Source organism: Megalops cyprinoides, chromosome 8 (assembly GCF_013368585.1).
Source record: "Megalops cyprinoides isolate fMegCyp1 chromosome 8, fMegCyp1.pri, whole genome shotgun sequence".
Classification (NCBI taxonomy): Eukaryota; Metazoa; Chordata; class Actinopteri; order Elopiformes; family Megalopidae; genus Megalops; species Megalops cyprinoides.
The window spans coordinates 28,716,581-28,734,094 of NC_050590.1; the positions used below are offsets into that span (position 1 = coordinate 28,716,581).

General features: G+C 43.2%; 1 protein-coding gene across 3 annotated transcripts in view; it reads left to right on the top strand.

Moving 5' to 3' along the window:
• The window catches only part of LOC118781771 (DENN domain-containing protein 2B-like), a 57,514-nt gene that overhangs the window by 16,815 nt on the left and 23,185 nt on the right, over positions 1-17,514 (top strand). For all 3 annotated transcript variants that reach the window (XM_036534822.1, XM_036534820.1, XM_036534821.1), the window contains 3 exons: positions 4,438-4,542; positions 10,399-11,676; positions 14,023-14,168. In XM_036534822.1, coding sequence (XP_036390715.1) covers positions 4,469-4,542; positions 10,399-11,676; positions 14,023-14,168 — 1,498 coding nt within the window. In that variant the 5' untranslated portion in view covers positions 4,438-4,468. The remainder of the gene's footprint in view (positions 1-4,437; positions 4,543-10,398; positions 11,677-14,022; positions 14,169-17,514) is intronic.

Below are 17,514 nucleotides of genomic sequence, written 5' to 3' on the forward strand. Positions count from 1 at the left end.
AGCTACACTGGAGAGGTATTGCTAACAGCATATTATAGCAGATTGACAAGTGCTTGCTAATTATGACATTTAATGTAGGGGGGTGTGTTGCAGGATAACAGAATGAGGGATAAAGGAAGGATAAAACCGTGTACATTCTGAAAGCGCACACAGAATCATAGAGCAATCCAGTTGTCTAATACACTGTTGAAAGAAGTATAGCTGTCTATCTCTGGTTTTGAACTCATGACACTCAGGTTCATATTTGTCTACTCTGACCATTGTTGCCAGTGTTGCTGAGAGAGTGTGCCTGACTGAAATGGTCTACTGGCATACACACTGAGCGTCTGTTCACGGAAGCTGCCCAGACTGGTGGGTGAGCAAGGTGAGCTTTATTGGAAAACAGTCCTCCAAAATCCCCTTTCCAGAGCAGATGTGGGAGGTCTCATCAATATGAAACTGTAATAGAATTTCTTTCAGAGGGACCGGGTCTGGACTAGAACTTTCAGTGGGAGAATATGGGAAACTGTCCATGGCTTTATGCAGCATGAGCTTAGAACATGTTTTTGCTAAGCTGGTTTCATTACTGGAACTCCCCTGCTGGGAAATGAAAGTTTCTGAGGTGAACATTGCAAAGATTACCTATAACAAACCTGTATGCAGGGACTCACATCTGCATGGCATTTTGGTTTTCATAAAGGAGCACAGAAACAATAAAACAAAACTTTACTCATACTTTTTTCATTTGCAAAATGAGTGCATTTAATTTCTCTACCTTATGGCATTTAGTGGAACTAATCTGATGAATAGTTTTCTGATTGCTCAAAAGTAATTTGGTTTGTTACTGTCATAAAAGTACTTTTACAGTTCAGAGAAAAACTAAAATTGAATATTATACTGTATCATGACTGATGGCATTTGTAAATACATCCAAATTAGCCTCTCCTACAAGGCTGCTTGCTAAATTCTGGGAAGCATCAGTTCTGCATTTCAAAAATGCTTAACAGCATTTTCTGAAGAGCCTACTGATCTCTCTGTGAAAGCTTTGGCACTGTTGAACCGCCTCCTGTTTCAGAGTTCTGTCTATGAACTGTATAAGGGACCATGCCATACTGTCAGAAACACATCCCCTGGAATTAGAATTACTGTCTAGCCCTCCTTTGCAGTGCCAGGACTTCACCTCAGTTTGTAGTAAATTAGGATAATTTGACTAATTAAGAAGCAGTAGTTTGCCAAATATTAGCCTTGAGCCTAGAGATCTTACTGGAATGGTAAAATAATAATAAATACCAGAAGTCACTCTAAATTATATGAAGTCATCTCTTGTGTGGAATTAATTTTTCTTCTGATGACACCCTTATAAACCCAATGCGACTTAACTGGAATAGAGAGGTGGGCAGGTGGCTTAAAGAAGAGGGAATTTCCAGGTGTGTGATGTCACCATGCCAAGCAGCAAAATCGGCTCTGCACACAGATTTAATCAGTTTTCAGATTTCACTTCCTGGTATTTACAGTCTGTTGAGAGTTTAGGCATTTGCTATGCTACATATGTTAGAGGATTCTTCAGTCCTGGTATGATTCAAGCCAATGTAGAGAGCTTAAGCTCAATAGTATGGTGTAACACAGTACACTATACAAAAAGGACTTCTTGACTGGTATTGGCACAGTATCTTGTGCTCCTGCACTTTTTGTCTCACTAGAAATTGTCATTAATCTTTCTCCCTCCTTTGTCACCAAATTTGGAAAGGAGGGAATGCAAAGTTATAAAGATATAGCAACTGTCTGAAAATATCCACTCATGCTTGGCTCTGAATATTTTATTGTGTATTTATATTGTGTAATATTATCAGTGCTCATGAAATTGTTTTTGTAGTTCAGTGTCTGTCATCTTAAAATTGATAAGACTGACACAATATCCTTGATACTGTGGTTTTCAATGTTGTCCAGTATTGTTCTCAACAGCGGCCCAAAATTTGACTTCATTCCTTGATGCATTGGACTGAGAGACAATGACCAAGCCTAAGATCAACAAAGGTGTCTGCATGAGAATGAAAAAATTGGCTAGTGAAATAATTCATGGCTACTAATCCTTCATCTATGTTTGGTGAACTAAGCACAGGCTTCATGTTATTGTATATGACAGTGATGCTTGCACCTGATTGAAAGAGTTTGACCTCTTTCTTCAGGTAACTTGAATCTTCTCTTCCCTGCAATTAAGAGACATGGGGGAAAAAAAAACTCCTACAGAAGGAGATGAAAAAGAAACTGGCAGGATAGGACATTCTCGCCATTGGACTGAAATGAAGATCTATGTCCACGCAGTCCTTTGAAACAGGAAATTGCTGACAGAAGGAATGCAGTCTCCCTCCTTATGTGTCTCAGAACAGTTCAGCTTCAGCACTCATTTGCCTGCCCCTTCAGACAACAGCTTCCTGTAAACACATGTTGTTTTTTGCCCACTTCACTCCCTCCCTCACTGATCTCAAAGAGATTCATGCTGAACTCCATACAAACCAAAATATTCTGTACAGTATTGAAAGGAAGAAAAAAAGCCAAAAGGAGGCAGGGAGGGAGGTGTGTGAAATGAGTGAGCAGGAATTGTGGGTAAAGATGTCTGGTAAAATCAAAGGAAGTGGTGAATATACTCCTGTAATGTTAAATTTGGGAATAATTTTTGACACAGCAGTGGCTTCCCCCAGAGGAGGTATGCTGAGGGAGGGAAACCTTTAACATTCCTGCACTTCAGAAGAATGTGTTGTGTCATTTTCCAGTCTGCGAGTCACCTTGAATGAAATGTCATAAAAAAGATTTTACTGTTCCATAGTCATAATAAGATTTAAAAGCATAACAAGCTGTTTAGATGGGTTCAAATTGTTATGGACAGTAATAATTGCACGAAAAGCAATGCATGTGGCAGTCAAACTGGCAGAAGGTAACCTTTATCAAGGCTCCTGATCACCTGTATAGCTAAATAAGATCATAGGAGGGATGGCCTCTAAAAATATTTAGTTTTAGGATTATGGGTTTTCAGCACAGAAACCACAATTCTCTTACATTGCCTGTAAAACTAAGATCTGCAATAAAAACACTGCCAGCTGTGTTCATGGTCTCATTGGTACACATGTTCATGGGAAAAAGTAATCACTCTTTAATGAGGCAAGAGATTGACCTCTTTGTGTTGATCCTGGCTCACCAAATTCAGACAGAGATAGAAAGTGCTCCTATCTGAGAAGCAGCATGTGCATCCTCCTCCTTTGGCTCCTTGCATTGTATGCAAAATAGTCATCTTAATTTAGCTGGAGCATTTTGTGACAGGAATAATGTAAGACTTAAGACTGTGCAATAATTAGCTCTTGGTGTGCTGCCCTGCTGTGCAATTTATTCAGTTCTGCCTTTAATAGTGTCAGAGCTCTTAAAATTGATGGGGTAACAACAAGGTGATTTTTAATATTTGTTTCAAACAGTTACAATCCTATGTCCCTGTGTAATAAAATATTCCAGTTTTTTCTGCTGTTCAACAGAAAGTATTATTTTGGACTTCAGGCATCATTTTCTGTATGGAAGTGACCTCAGTAACTTCCCATCATTTATTTGACTGGAGAGGTTCATTGAATGGATGTGCTGAACCCAGAGTTTGGCTTTGTAGGAAAACCTGGCAAGTTTTTTCAGTTGCTTTTGAATTGTGTATTTGCTAACAGTATTGTTAATTTAGTGACATCACACATTTGGTATTTGATATTGTATTCTTATCATTGGGACTAAGGTCCATTTTTATGATAGAATTGACCAAATACTAGTGGAGAAGATTGACCTATATATTTGTGTGCCTTAAGACATTTAGGAAAATGTAAGTTGTGGTACATGCTATATTTCTGCAGACATACAGTATGTTCCCTTAAATATAACATCTACCAATATTTTTTCTGCAATGTTTAAGACAGTAAAATAGTGGGTTTAATAATATTTTAATCAATGTATTACAAGCTTTTAAGAAATTTCCATCTGTTACATTGTGGTGTGATTTATTGCTTCTTGTTTTTGCCAAAATGCATAATGCACATTTAATTGGAATATGGCTGAAAGGATTTCCGAGCTATCTGATGGATTTACTCAGACATTTGGCTATAAAATCCTCATCTTTCTGGCATAACCAGTGGCTGGCCAGCAAGAATGGCTGTTCTCTGGTCCTAGAAAATCACTTGGATTACACTAGATTTAATAATCACAGTAAATGCTGGGAGCACAGACCGGGACTTAGGAAACTAGAGAGACAGAGCCACTATTTGTCCCTGACTGATTTGGCACCTCTTAAATGTGTGTCTTCTCCGTCATAGGGCAGTTATTAAATGTTATTGGAAGGAGTACTGGCTGAGTGCATTTTGGGTCTGCACTCATAACAGTGGGTGTTACCATAAGTGTCAATTCAAGTGTCTCTCATATCCTGTGCCTGTTTATCAGGTGGGTGGGACGTCCAAGGGCAGTGGTGACAATGACTGCCAACAAGAGTGCCAAGGCTGCGTCCCGAGCCGGAGGGAGTAAAGTGCCACGGGACATTCCGGAGAGGTGAGTGACAGCTCGTGGTGTGGGTGCGTTGGGGGAGGGAGCAGGAAAGGCCTTGTGACATGGATGACTATTGCTGCAAGATCTATTAAACTTCTAAAATTCTTTGCTGTGTAGGTGCTAAAATCTGCTCTTGTGGGCTGGTGTTGATGTTGTGCGCTGATGACACAAAACTGGTAAAGTTAACGTTAACCAGAGGAATGTGTCTGTGGTTGTTTGAAAGTGTTCTGTAAGTAATGCTGTTGCTGTGACTTTATTTGATGCACTTTGTACTCTTAGCTTGCCAGATGCTCTGGATAAAAGTGCCTGTTAAATGACAAAATGCTTCCTGGGATGCAGGCTGCATGGGTCTGGCAGTCTAGCACATAGCTGCAGTTTGTGATGTACAGTTCAGTTGTGGTTTTGTCTCTGTGCAGTCCATGGAATTACCTAATCACTGAAGCCATGAAACATAAATTTATTTTGCCCTGTAATTAGTTTTGGCCCCCTGCATTGTTGAGCATTTTCACGGACAAGGTCAAACCATGCACTTGTGGAATTGGCAAATAGAAATCATGCACATGGTACTATACAATGCATAATATTTAATGTGCTTTTACGTTGCTGCCGTCCTGTATGAAGCTAAGTATAGAGTGAGGGTGGGATCTGCATTCTTTTGTAAATTGTCTTTTTCATTCCAGAGAAGGGCCCCATTCAAACATAAACTCTTCTTCCACTGAACAGAGACATGTTTTAGTAATGGTGTGGTGAGCCGTCACTTGCCCTATGCAGGAAAGAACTAAACACAGGCATGTGATGAAGGCTTTGAAAGTAGACTCTTATGGGGCTTTTCTTTCCAAATGTAATTTGTCATTCCCTTCACCACACCAGGGTATGCATATGCAGCATGCGTGTCTGCATGTGTGCTAGAATAAAACTCGTAACAAGCTCATTGTTGAGGTACGAGTATTACCAAACCTGAAATATCAAGTCGCAGCACTGGAGAACACAGCACAAAAAAACTGCTCCTTATTAATCACTGAAAAAAGCTATTTTTTATCAAATGCATGTTGGCTGTTTATTTCAGGAAATATAACCCCGCACACAGCATCTCTTTTGATTTAAAATGATCTGACAGAAAAAAGTAAAGGGCTCCAAATTTAAGAGCACTCTGATGGCCAGAACTTATTCACATGTCATTCACAAGTTATGCTGAAACTCCAAGCTATTTGTCTATAGAGACAGTTGTACAGTCTGGCAGGGATGAAATCTGGTGATGATCATCCCTTGGGTACTATGTGAACACCCTTGAAATGTACACCCCTGTCCCATGAAATCCATCCATCGACCAAGGACATACAAATTGAGTTGAGTTGTTTGCACAACTGGACTCAGCAACAGTCAGCAGCAGCCGAGGGAACATGCTGTGTATGGTGAGGCAATGTTGCCATCGATTGTGGAGAGACATGGAATGGACATTTCTGTGATGTCAGAAAGATGAAAAAAGCAAACAGATTTATGTAGTGACGGAGAAATGACAGTTACATAGTTAAAACCAAACATCTCCCGGACGGAGAAAGAAGGGCATTGTTGGTAAATCACACAGGCTATCTGGCATGCAGCACTGCTGAGAGAAACATTTCAAAGGTCAGAGAGTTCAGAGGGGTGGGGAGGGATTTTGTGAGGTGTTTGCTAGATTCTTTTAATAGTTAAGCTTGTCTGTATAAAGAAGTCTCTTTTAATAGACTGTAAAGCAGGATATATCTCTGTAAAAGAAAAGAGGAAAGAGAAAAGAAAATGGGAAGCAAGACAGAGAAAGAGGGAGAGATCGAGAGTTCCTGGCTCTATGCACAGTGCCCAAGGGAGAGGGGGTCCACCCTGTGTTGAGACAGCAGGCCCACAGGACTGTTAATTGGCCCTTTTCTGGGACATCTATCTTTTCATCTGGCCAACTGGAACTGGAACCTCTTCCCCCCGGTTGGTTAGGGCAGTCTACGAACAGGAAATGGCGTGGGCCTGACATGCCCACGATCCCCTGGAAAAGCCTGATCTGTGATTTGCCCCCTGGTGTGCTCCATGTGTGACTGAGGCATCCTGCACTCCCTGGCTCTAGGGACTAGGTTTGTTGTTATAAACCCATCCTTACCTACTTATGAAGGTACATACAGAGTTACTGTGTTTGTCTGAGATGAATGAGTCCATTTAGGGACTGGACTGCAAGCACAGAGCCTGGCTGAAGCACAGGACACCCTGACCACTCAGAAATATAAAACATTTTATATTCTTTCCTTTATGCCTTTGCCCCATTTTTCCCTAATTCAGAACTGGGTATTTTACACTACACTTGTCTCTTCACATACCCTCAAAAGTGAGTCCTTATCTAAACTTGGATGCAGCGAATGGCTGTTTTTCACCCTGAAAGTCCCACAGCACACACTCTTTATGCTCATGCAGGAGCACTGAAATGAGGAGAGTGCAACCCTCTGATACACTCAGATACAGCCAACAGCTAGTTTTCACACTGAAAATCCCACAATGCACCACAGCAGAGAGATGAGGGAACCCTGGTGACATACACCCAAGAAAATTATTGCATCTCTTTGGGTTCCGGGTCATCTGATGTTGGCTGATGACACAGAACTGTGGCTATAAAACCTAGGCATGAACCCAGGCTGTAGTGCTCAGTCTTGGAATGAGCCCTTTAGCTAACTGAACCACCCAGGAACCCTGTGGAATTTTTTTTTTATATCTCTTTGGTATGTATCGACTGATAGTACCTGGATACTGGGAGCATGCTAGCTTGCTGTTGTTGGCCAGCTCTGATACATTAATCAATGTAATTAATGCTGAGAACCATAATTATTTAATTTTGTGCATTGCATACAAGTATAAGCCTTTCAACAATATTAAGACATATAACTCTGAGGAATTATTCATAGATGTAGTTTGGAATTTGGATTTCTGAACCTGCTGAAAGTCTTATTGATCATGTTGATAATGATGAGTCAGTAACAGAGCTTTACCCAAGTGTCTGCAATCCCTATGGAGTAGCTATGTAGTGATTTATAGAAGTAAGATTAATAGCTACCCCAGGGTGTTCTGAAGAATATAATGCCACTTTACAGATAATTCCAACTGTAGTGATGATTTACCACATATGTGTAATTTGAGCTTGAAGATAGTTTCAAGTTTTCCAGAATAGTCAATAATGAGTGAAAATGAGCCCCTAGGGAAAGTTTTTTGTCAAGTAAATGGCCCTTATGTGGCACACTTATATGTCCCAAATATTGTCTCTGGGCCTTAATTGTTTATAGAAGAACCACAGGTATATTTAAAGACAAATTTTAATTTGTAATAAACTGGCCAGTTGTTGCTGTGAACTCAGTTCTGACTTGGTGGAGGGAGGAGAGCTCAACTCATGAACAGATATTTGCTTTTTTTTCTCCTGCATTAAAGTGGTCATATCCTCTTTGGCTTTTCTTTAAATGTAGATCAAGCCACATCGCATGTGTTTTCATTTAGATGTAATGTAATGTTCATTTAGATGTCATGTAATCGAACTTAACAACATGGAATCGCAGCTTTTTGGCACCAGGCCTTTTATTAAGCTATAGAAGATGATGTAGGTTGAGTTTTGGATTTCCTTCAAGCAGGATGTAGGTTGTTGTTAAAGACAATGACAGCGAGCCTGGAGGATGAATAAGGTATCTCAGACTCCCAAGAGGTGATCATGGTATATGAAAGTGAAAGAATGTCATTTGGGATTTTTTTGTCATTTGTCTATGCCTTTGATTCCTTTTTGGAAACATGAGAAGTTTAAAAAGTTTAAAAAAGTTCAATGACTGCATTTGCCTCACCATGGGCTGCTAAACAGCTTATGGAAATCATGATTGTTGAATGTGTTTGTCCAATTCCATTGAACAAGAATCAACAGGTATGGGTCTGCCAGTAAAGGCAGAAGGGGTCCTTCAAAGGCTACATTATTAAAGAAGTTGAAACTTTGCCTGTCATGTCTTTTTGCCTGTTTTCATATTGATTGCAAGACAGCAAGAGCTCCCCAATGAGTGATGATTTATGATGGTGTGTATTTCCTCAATAGCCGATTAATAACATTGAAATAGATTTACCTCAGTTAATGATACATAGCCCTACTTGCTAGCTGCTTCTTTCATAATCACAGTTATAAAGTCAGTCTTTTCTTTAATCACACCAAAATGGCTTTCTTCAACCATTAAGCAGTAAATGAGCTGGCAAAGCTCGTTGCTTTACTTGAAATGAGCGTAAGGCTTGGTCACATGCCCTGTTTTCTTAATTCAGGACTTCCAAGTTCCAAGAGTCTGTTCTGAAAAATTGATTCATGTCCTCTTGAGCTCCATGATAACAGCACAGTTTTCCAGGTCATGATTGTGAGGCAGAGGTCTCTCCCTTCCCTCAGCTGATGGCAGTGGGACATATTTCTCCTTGGTCTCCTTGTAGTCACCCGTGTTTTATCAGTAGCTGCCTGCTCTGTGTCAGCGGCCATCTGTGCTGTTTCAGGACCCATGGTAGTTCTACAGCAGCTGATTCCAACTGTGCTTTGGCTCTCAGGCGTGCAATTATAATCAGACACTCTGGGTTAATGGTGTGCTCTCTGGAAGTGCCAGATTCTGTGAGAGCAGGAGATGTATTGCTGTTTTGGAATGGGGATGTTAATGCAGATTTCTTCCCAGGGTGCAGCCTCTTGCTTTGTAGAGCCTGTAGGTTCTCCCAGGTACAAACCCAACCCCTGCGCACACACACACACAGACACACACACACACATCCTCCTCCTGCGCAGACCGTCAATGGTGTCAGAGAGGTGTGGTGCGATCTGTCCAAACCTGCACCCTGGATCATTGTGCTGGCCTCCTCCCAGCTGGCTCTTATTATTCCAACCACCTCCGTGACATCAGATCTCTCGGCTTCAGTTTCGTAAGCAGGGGCCACGCTGAACTGCACTTTCTGGAAAGCCAGTGGAAGAAGAGTGGAGATTCCCAAACTGGTGAGAGAAAATCTTTTTTTGTCTCATTCTGTAAAGTCTGGAATGAGGTCAGCAGGGTGTTTTTTAATCCTGCAGCCCAGCAGAGAGGGAGGAGAGTGTGGAGGTAGTGATGGGGCAGTGGTCATAAAGAAAGGGCCCCTTCTTTGGGCTTGGAGAAGTTGTCATACACGCCACATGGCTGCAAGCGCGAGAGAGTGTGGTGCGGAAAGGCTTGCTGATCCGTGCCTGAGAGGAATGTGAGCTTGAGAACCGCTGTCAGTTTAACCGTGAAGTGGAAGGTAGGGCTGTTTCATTCCTCTGTCCACTCAGCTATTGTGGTTACGTGCGGGGGGTCCGCATTCGTTCCACCTGAATCATTTTTAATGATGTGGAAAAATCCACACAGGCATTTTCTCCAAATACAAGATTTGTATTTGCTTTGGATTAGTAGAATTTGGATTTAGCCAAAGTTATGTCAAATTAGCTTGGGACTTTCCACTGATTGTTTTGCATTGGTGGTCAACACATTCATCTTGGTTATTATCTGAGAAGAAATCTGTTATTAAGGCTTTTTCCTGCTCCTCCACCAACTAAAGGGTGTGTATTTTCTTCATATCCTGTAAACTTGTGCAATGATTAATCCACTGGCAGTCAGTACACACCTGAGGTAACTACCTGGATTCCACGCCTAGTTTCTTTCAATGAGCAGTCAGAAAATAGTAGGTATTCTCAGCTGTACTCGAAATTTGATTCCTTTTCAAGCTGTTTAATGGGCCGAGAGATTTTTTTCTTTTCTTTTTCAGGAATGAGCACAACAAGAGTCGCAGAAGCCGAGGTTAAGTTGGGTTTTCTGATTGCTTTCTCTGCTTTTTTCTCCCCAGGTGCCAGTCAGCATCTCCGCCCCCTATTCTCAACACGGTGAGAGTGCCAACACACCCTCTGAGCGACAGTGAAGATTCCGGCTGGCTGAGCGGGTACGCCAGAGTGGGCGAAGGCAGACTTCTGAGTCCCAGGAACTGCGGCAATAAGAGTGCCACCCTCCGCAGTAGCTCTTCGTGCACCACTGACTTCCAAGCCCAGAGCCGGCTCATCAAGGCCAGGAGCATCAGTTGCCTGGACAACAAGCTCTCCATCTATAAGCCTGCCAGTGGTGGGGGTGACCAGGAGCAGAAGGAGAACCGACAGGAGGGAGGCCCAGCTGGAGATGGACTAAGTCCCGGCCCATTTGGCTGGAGCACGCTTTCCTTGGGCCCCTCCTCTAATACTGCCCAGCACCAGCGTAGTCTGTCCCTCAGCCGCCCTGGCACCTGCCCACCATCCACCGGTATCCGCAAAAGGATCTCGGAATGGGAGTGCCGTCGGGTGCAGCTGCCTAGGATGAGCCTGTGCCTGGACAAGAGGCCACTGGGCGAGCGTGTGGGTGGCAGCGAGGGCTGCCCCAGCCTCCTGTCCTCGCCCTGCAGTGACAAGGCCTTCGACTTCAAGGCCACGCGGAGGATGAGTACGGCCTTCTCTGAGTGCTCCTACCCGGAGACAGAGGAAGAAGAGGTGGCAGCAGCCCTCAACCGGGACCCCTCTGGCCGCCTTGAAAAGAGACCTGGCAAGGCTGAGACCACTGACCTCTTCTTGCGCTCCCTCTCCTCAAGAAAGGAGACCTCCGCTGTCCTCAACCGGATACAAAAGATTGAGCAGGCACTGAAGGAAAGCCCTTCACGGGCTGTTCCTCAGTACCCCAGCAGCTGCTATGCGCCTGATAAAGGGCCCCAGAGATCCTTCACAATAGGCCGGCTTGGGGACTCGGACAGCGCCTGCACAAGCAAGCGGAGCAGCATCAGCTCGATTGTCACAGAGCCAGATGTCCCTCCAAGCACGGAAAAGGTCTCCAAAGTCAAGCAGAGGTTCAGCGTGAGCTCAGCTCGCTCTGGGAGCCCCGAGCTGTCTTCCCCCACAGCGGTGGGGGGAAACACGCCTGTCAACCCTGTGCCCAAACCCAAAAGAACCTTTGAATATGAGGCCAACCGGAACCACAATGACAAGTCACCAAGCAACGGTCTACCTCTTGGCAGCAACTCTGAGTCTCCTCCCCCTCTGCCCTCCACACCAGCACCCCCCATGACACGAGGACATAGCAAAGAGGGAAGCTTCCACAAGAAGGACAGGTAAGAGAGTGGATTCTGGTCTCTTAAATCATCTATAGTATGATGACTCTGCAGGGAGGGACTATAGTGATAGAACAATGCATTGTGTTATTGCTGACTTGATGCTTTCAACTAATCATTGTTTTGCAATGGACAGCAACGTACTTTGACTGGTTTATATGAGTCAGTGACTGGCAGCACAGACTCCAATCCCTCTTTGAGTAATGACTCCTCACATGTCCATCACTAAACCTAAGACCAGAAAAAAGGTGGAGAATGGATAACCTAAAAAATGATCCCCCATTAACAGCAGATACACAGATGCATAATGTGTCTGTCCAATGGCATCAGCCCAAGGGACCTTGGGCTGATGCCGTTTTCCATAGTGGTTTACAAGTTCTCAGATTGAATTAAGTTTGGATCACATCCTCTGAGCCCACCCTGCAGAACTGGCTGTGCTGGAATAACACCATGCAGCGAAATGGGATTCAGATTTATGTAGCTGCAAGACAAAACAGTGTGTATTTATCTGCACTAAAGAAATGAGAGCGTTGTGAATTTGTTTAGCTCCCTTATGAGATTTCCCAAAGCAGGCAGATAATTTATTTTCCTTGGACTTTGAGGCATATCAAACGCATCCTGAGAATGTAGCAAGGGGCAAATGTCACAGGTCAAGCATTTTCTTTGTTGATGTTGTTCTAGTGTGTGAATTACAGGCTTTTCTCTGAGGATGGTTTTACCCTAGCATACGGAAAAGTGTGAACTGCCTGCCTTACCTCACTGACTGCCATGAACTGGGTTGGTCCCACTTTGTCTGCCTCTGTTTGGTATATTGGATAAGCTGATAATCAACACAGTCTGCTGTTCATTTGCTCAAGGTTTTAGTCATTTATTCTCATATTAAATACTGATGTTTTTGGCCTCTGATGAAATGTATAATTGTTTGACATAATGTTTGACTCTCCTTATCATATATATTCAAATTTCATTATTTACAAAAGATGGAGTGGAAACCAGAATATGATCACTTACTATGAGTTCAGTTATGTTTTAACTTTCACTGGGGCTTTAGTCCAAGGTCTTCATAGTGGGAGTGAGATTTCTGTGATATTCTTAAGGAATGTTCATTCTAAGGAGAACATTCATAACCAAAAACAATCTGCCTGTTAATATCCATTAAACCTTTCATATGTACATTTATTGATCTGAACCTCTTTATTTTGAAATAGTATAGTCTGGTAGAAAGGAACAAGAATAGGACAACAGTCAGTTGTAGGACTATTTAAAAAGTGAAAATTTGAAAAAGTGAAAAGTTACATTTAATGTAAAACATACCCATTCACTCAGCATGAGCCCTCTCTTCCTGTCCAAGGCTGTAAAAGACTGTATACTCATGATCCAAGATTTCACTTAATCTTTTCAATAAGTTCCACGTGACCCTGGAAAACCCTACATTAAAGGGCTATACTTTTCTAAGCTTCTGGAACTAAAACTTGAAACAAAAATTTGGTTTGATTCTCTTCATCTTAGACAGAGAAATGGTGATGGGAGTTCTGATAAGCCCAGTGGTGTTTCTTTACTCCTTGTCCCTATGTTTCAAGGCTTTCAAGCCATTACTGTGGGTTTTTATGGTTTCCTTGGTCACTTACGTATTTCTGTGGCTTTTGTTATTACCCCCTCTCAAGTGTCCACAGACCAGAAATGGTTCAGCGCTGCAATTGAAGGTACAAGCTTGCCTGACATCCATGACGCACATGGAGAGAATCTTTTAATGTCTCTGACTGGGAGGCAGTGGTCTAATTGCCGCGACAGATGCACATCCAGCATCAATGAAGATGAGGTTTGGCTGTAGATGCGAGGCCGAAATCAACTCTGTGTTCAGCAACCACAAGCCCTCAGCTAACCAGTCCTGATCTCAGCACTGATTCAGGCGGGAGAGGGGGAATGACTTCTCCTTTTTCAGTGTACAGATACGTGCCGCTTCCCAGCATACATAAGAAAATGATTTTGGATGTTTTTATGTAGCATAAACAAGCAGGAAATTGGTCTCATGTTGGAACAGGCACTGCAGCGCCTGTCACTGGACTGATGTTCCTTTAAACAGCCCTGGGTTTAATTGGCGGCCCCAATGAAGCCTGTTGAGATGAGGAATATCAGGGGCTCAAGAAGTCTGGCTTTGATCTGCAGAGGTGGTCTCTCTTGATTGTAATCAGCCAGCAGAGGATAACAGGAGTGAGTCTGGCCATCTGGACCGTTCTCCTCCACGGCCTCCATAGGTGCTGCTTGACTGTTACACTATCCCCTCACTCCTTTCTCTCTCTCTTTCTCTCTATCTATCTCTACTCGGTTGTGACGACTTTCCCCCAGGGAATCGGGTGAATCGGAGGATGCTGCCAGCCTGTCCTCTTCCAACCCCTCCACACCCACAGCAAATGGCTCTGCCTCCACAGACACCCGCAGCCACCCCGGCTCCAAAAGCACTTTAGAGGAGAACGCGTATGAGGACATCGTAGGTGAGCTTGGAGTGCTGTATGGTGGAGATATCTCTTTAGTGTCTCTGTAGGACTTGAGTAACGAGAGTACTGCTGCAGCAGTACAGTATCTTAAATTCAAACAGTATCAGTCACCCTGGATAAGGAAGTAAATTCTAAGATACTTTTAAACAGCGGGTAGGTATTAGGGAAGGCTTGAAATGTGGGTCACAGCCTAACGTTCACACACATTCTTGCCAAGGAAAATAACACACCTTTATGCTTTGGAATTTGCATCAACGCTTACAGCATTTTGTCTACAGTGACACATGAGCAGAGTAGATCTCTCTTCCTCTGGTTAGAATGAAGTTGACAGTCAAATTTTTGATTTATATAGCAACCTCCATGTGAAGAGCCCAAATAAGCTGACCTGAATAATGCTGAGATATGAAGCAATATTTCACTGGATATAATGAGTTATATTTCCTTGGGACTTCTCTGAAATACCCCTGCATCACATAGAAAGTGATCTATTAAACATGACCTCTTATTTTTTATTTACCGAGGTAAAAATGAAATAATTGTACAACAGCCTTTATATCATGCTAATGACATGAGATTTTTATGTAGAGGATGTTGCTAATATTGATGTTGGCATGGTTGGCATTCACACAGCTTTTTGTTTTATGGCAGTCTGCAATTGATCAATGTGAAATCCTGAAGCTGTGTAGTGCTGCATCACACAGATTAAACAAAACAGGGTAATGCTGCGGCCAAGATTTATGATGACTCAGTCGGAAGGAATAGGATATTGAGCAGGCCACCTATTTGTGACTCTCGACTCCTAAAAGATGAAAGTGCTCTTACACTTTGAACTCCCAAATAAATCAACTACAGCTTCTCTTCCACTGGAAGCACTCTGCTTTGGAAATCCAGGAGTGAGGCTTTGGGAAATATCTGACCTCCGGCTTAGGCTTTTTTGGGTCCTGCTGCTTTTAGTGACACTAAAACCACTGCTCTGTGCACAGAGGAGTTCAAGTTTCTGTCTGTTGAGGCTGGTGCAGTGGGCCAGTTTGATTTTATGAGGCAGATTCCTTTCCGCCAGGAAATGACCAAAAGCCAGTGTGAAAAGCCAATACCGCCAAACACCCTGACTTCATGGTGTGTGTGTAGCATCCCTCCCCAAGGCTAGGCACAGATTTCATTCCTGCTGATAAGGCCTGGAGGTGAAGCACAGTAAAAGAGGTGCCCCCAAAATGCAGGGTTTTACAGAGATGGAAGAGTGCCGGTTTGTTGAGACCTTGCCTCCGTGCCGGGGGTGTTCCCATCTTTACGACCAAATTGATATAAAAGGTGAGAGGGGATCTGTAGCTCTTACAGTTGTTGCTGAGTATCTGCTCTGTAGGCTCATCTCTTGTGCCTCTGGCTCTGGCCATGGGTTCCAGGCAGCATCATAAAGCGCATCACAGGGAGCTTGAATGACTTCCATATATGCATCCTAACAAAGCCCCTGTTGACTCCACAGCACCTCTAGCTAGACATCAGTGGTGAGGAAATTACAGCTGATTCACACTAGACATGTGAACACTGTGAACCTTATGAACCCCATGAGCACATTACCTAGTGTCTGCATCATTAATGAAATGTAACAGTTGATTCAATCTGGTTCAGTCTGTGAGGTTAGTTGTGTCACTCATGTTCATCCAGTCTTGACATGCTTTTGCTGTCATTGTTAGTGTTACCGGCACTGGTCTAGGCTATGTCTCAAATGAAGAGGGAGATTTATAAAATAGAATACATTTTTACTGAGGTAAGTTAGTAAATAGCAGCTGTCAAACTATTGTTAAGAGACCATGTTAACCGACATTTTTACAGACCAATCACATAAGACCATATGCAATATGCACCCTGGTCATTTTGAGCCACGCATTTGGTTTCCCTTGTAGCATTTGCATGCCTAGTGTGATTCAGCCGTGATGGGGAGTACAGTTGAGGCCTGGGAAATATATCACCTCTGTGTCCTGTGTGCGGTCTCCAGCGACTCTGCTCCAGTTTGGGAAAGCTGGCCCAGATAAAAGCATGCAGTGCTGGTTTCCTGAAAGACGGCGCAGAGGTTTACAGGTCAGCCGTTCCCTTTTAAAACCAGCCACAGCAGGGTGAGATAAGCTATGTCTTATTCCAGCATTTCTCTCCTGTGTCATCTTATAGCCCCAAACACACTAGGCCCAGTCAGAGCTCTCCAAAAAATTTTATGAAATGCACAAGCAGATTATAGTTCAAAGAAGCAGGATTTGGGATGCGTTCCATTTTCAGTTCCACATAAGATTTTATGAATGGTTATCACAGGCCTTTTAATATAAGGATAATATCAGGTTTATAAAGGCTTATGACCTGCCTGCAGGGTGTTGCTATGCCACTTATGTGATGATGCATGCTTCGTAAGACCACCAAGTCATTTGGCAAAAATGAATGTGGAGGGTAGTGAGTGGTGTTATGAAGTGCTTATGGAATAATCAATGCATGCCAGCAGTGGTAACATACCATGGCAGCTGTGGAACATGGCCCTTTGATCACAACCAAGAGATCTTCACTGTCTTGTGACTCTGGAGGCTGATTCTTCATTGAATAACGAGATGTCAAGATTCTACCACTGGATTGACCCATATACGCTCTTGGGGTTGCAGTTTACTGCCTGTGATAAAGGTGCCCTTTTTGAAGGCACTGGAAGGATCACAAGCCAAATGGAGATTGCTTGGGCAGATAAAGCACTGAAAGGCTGCTAATTTTAGACACCCCATGAAAACTATCCAGCATGCGGGGCACTGCTGTTAGGCAGCATCAGCATGGTTCTGTCACAAACCTCTCCCATGTTTATTTTCCTTGTGATGCCAGGCAGTGTTTGTGTAGGCCATGTCTGTGTTATATATTTCCCTGGACTTCATCACAAGCCTCTTCTTTGTAAACACACACCTGTGTGTGGCACTCAAGGCCATGCAATATGTCAGACCTGTTCAGGTATTTCAGTTTTTTTAACAGGCCTGTTTTGTTACATGTGAATGAGTGAAGAATGGTGCTGGGATTGGTTATGTGGGCACATGTTTCTCTGTGCTGTCCATGTAAACACAAAGGCAGTGTCAGGGAGGTGGGGGGCCTCCTCCACTGAGGACACTGTTGAGGTGTACCCACTCTTGTGATGGTTCAGATTTTTTGAAATCCGAGCCAATGATAAGTGCTCCCCACAACACCACCGGCTGGAGCTGTGTATCATATCTGCCGCACGCTACCATTACGCAGCTTTATTGCAAGGCTTACCACAGGGAAAGCAAGGGTCAGTTGTGCCTTGTTGCTGTTTTAGTCAGTGTTAAAGGGCTGGAATCCCATTCAGTCT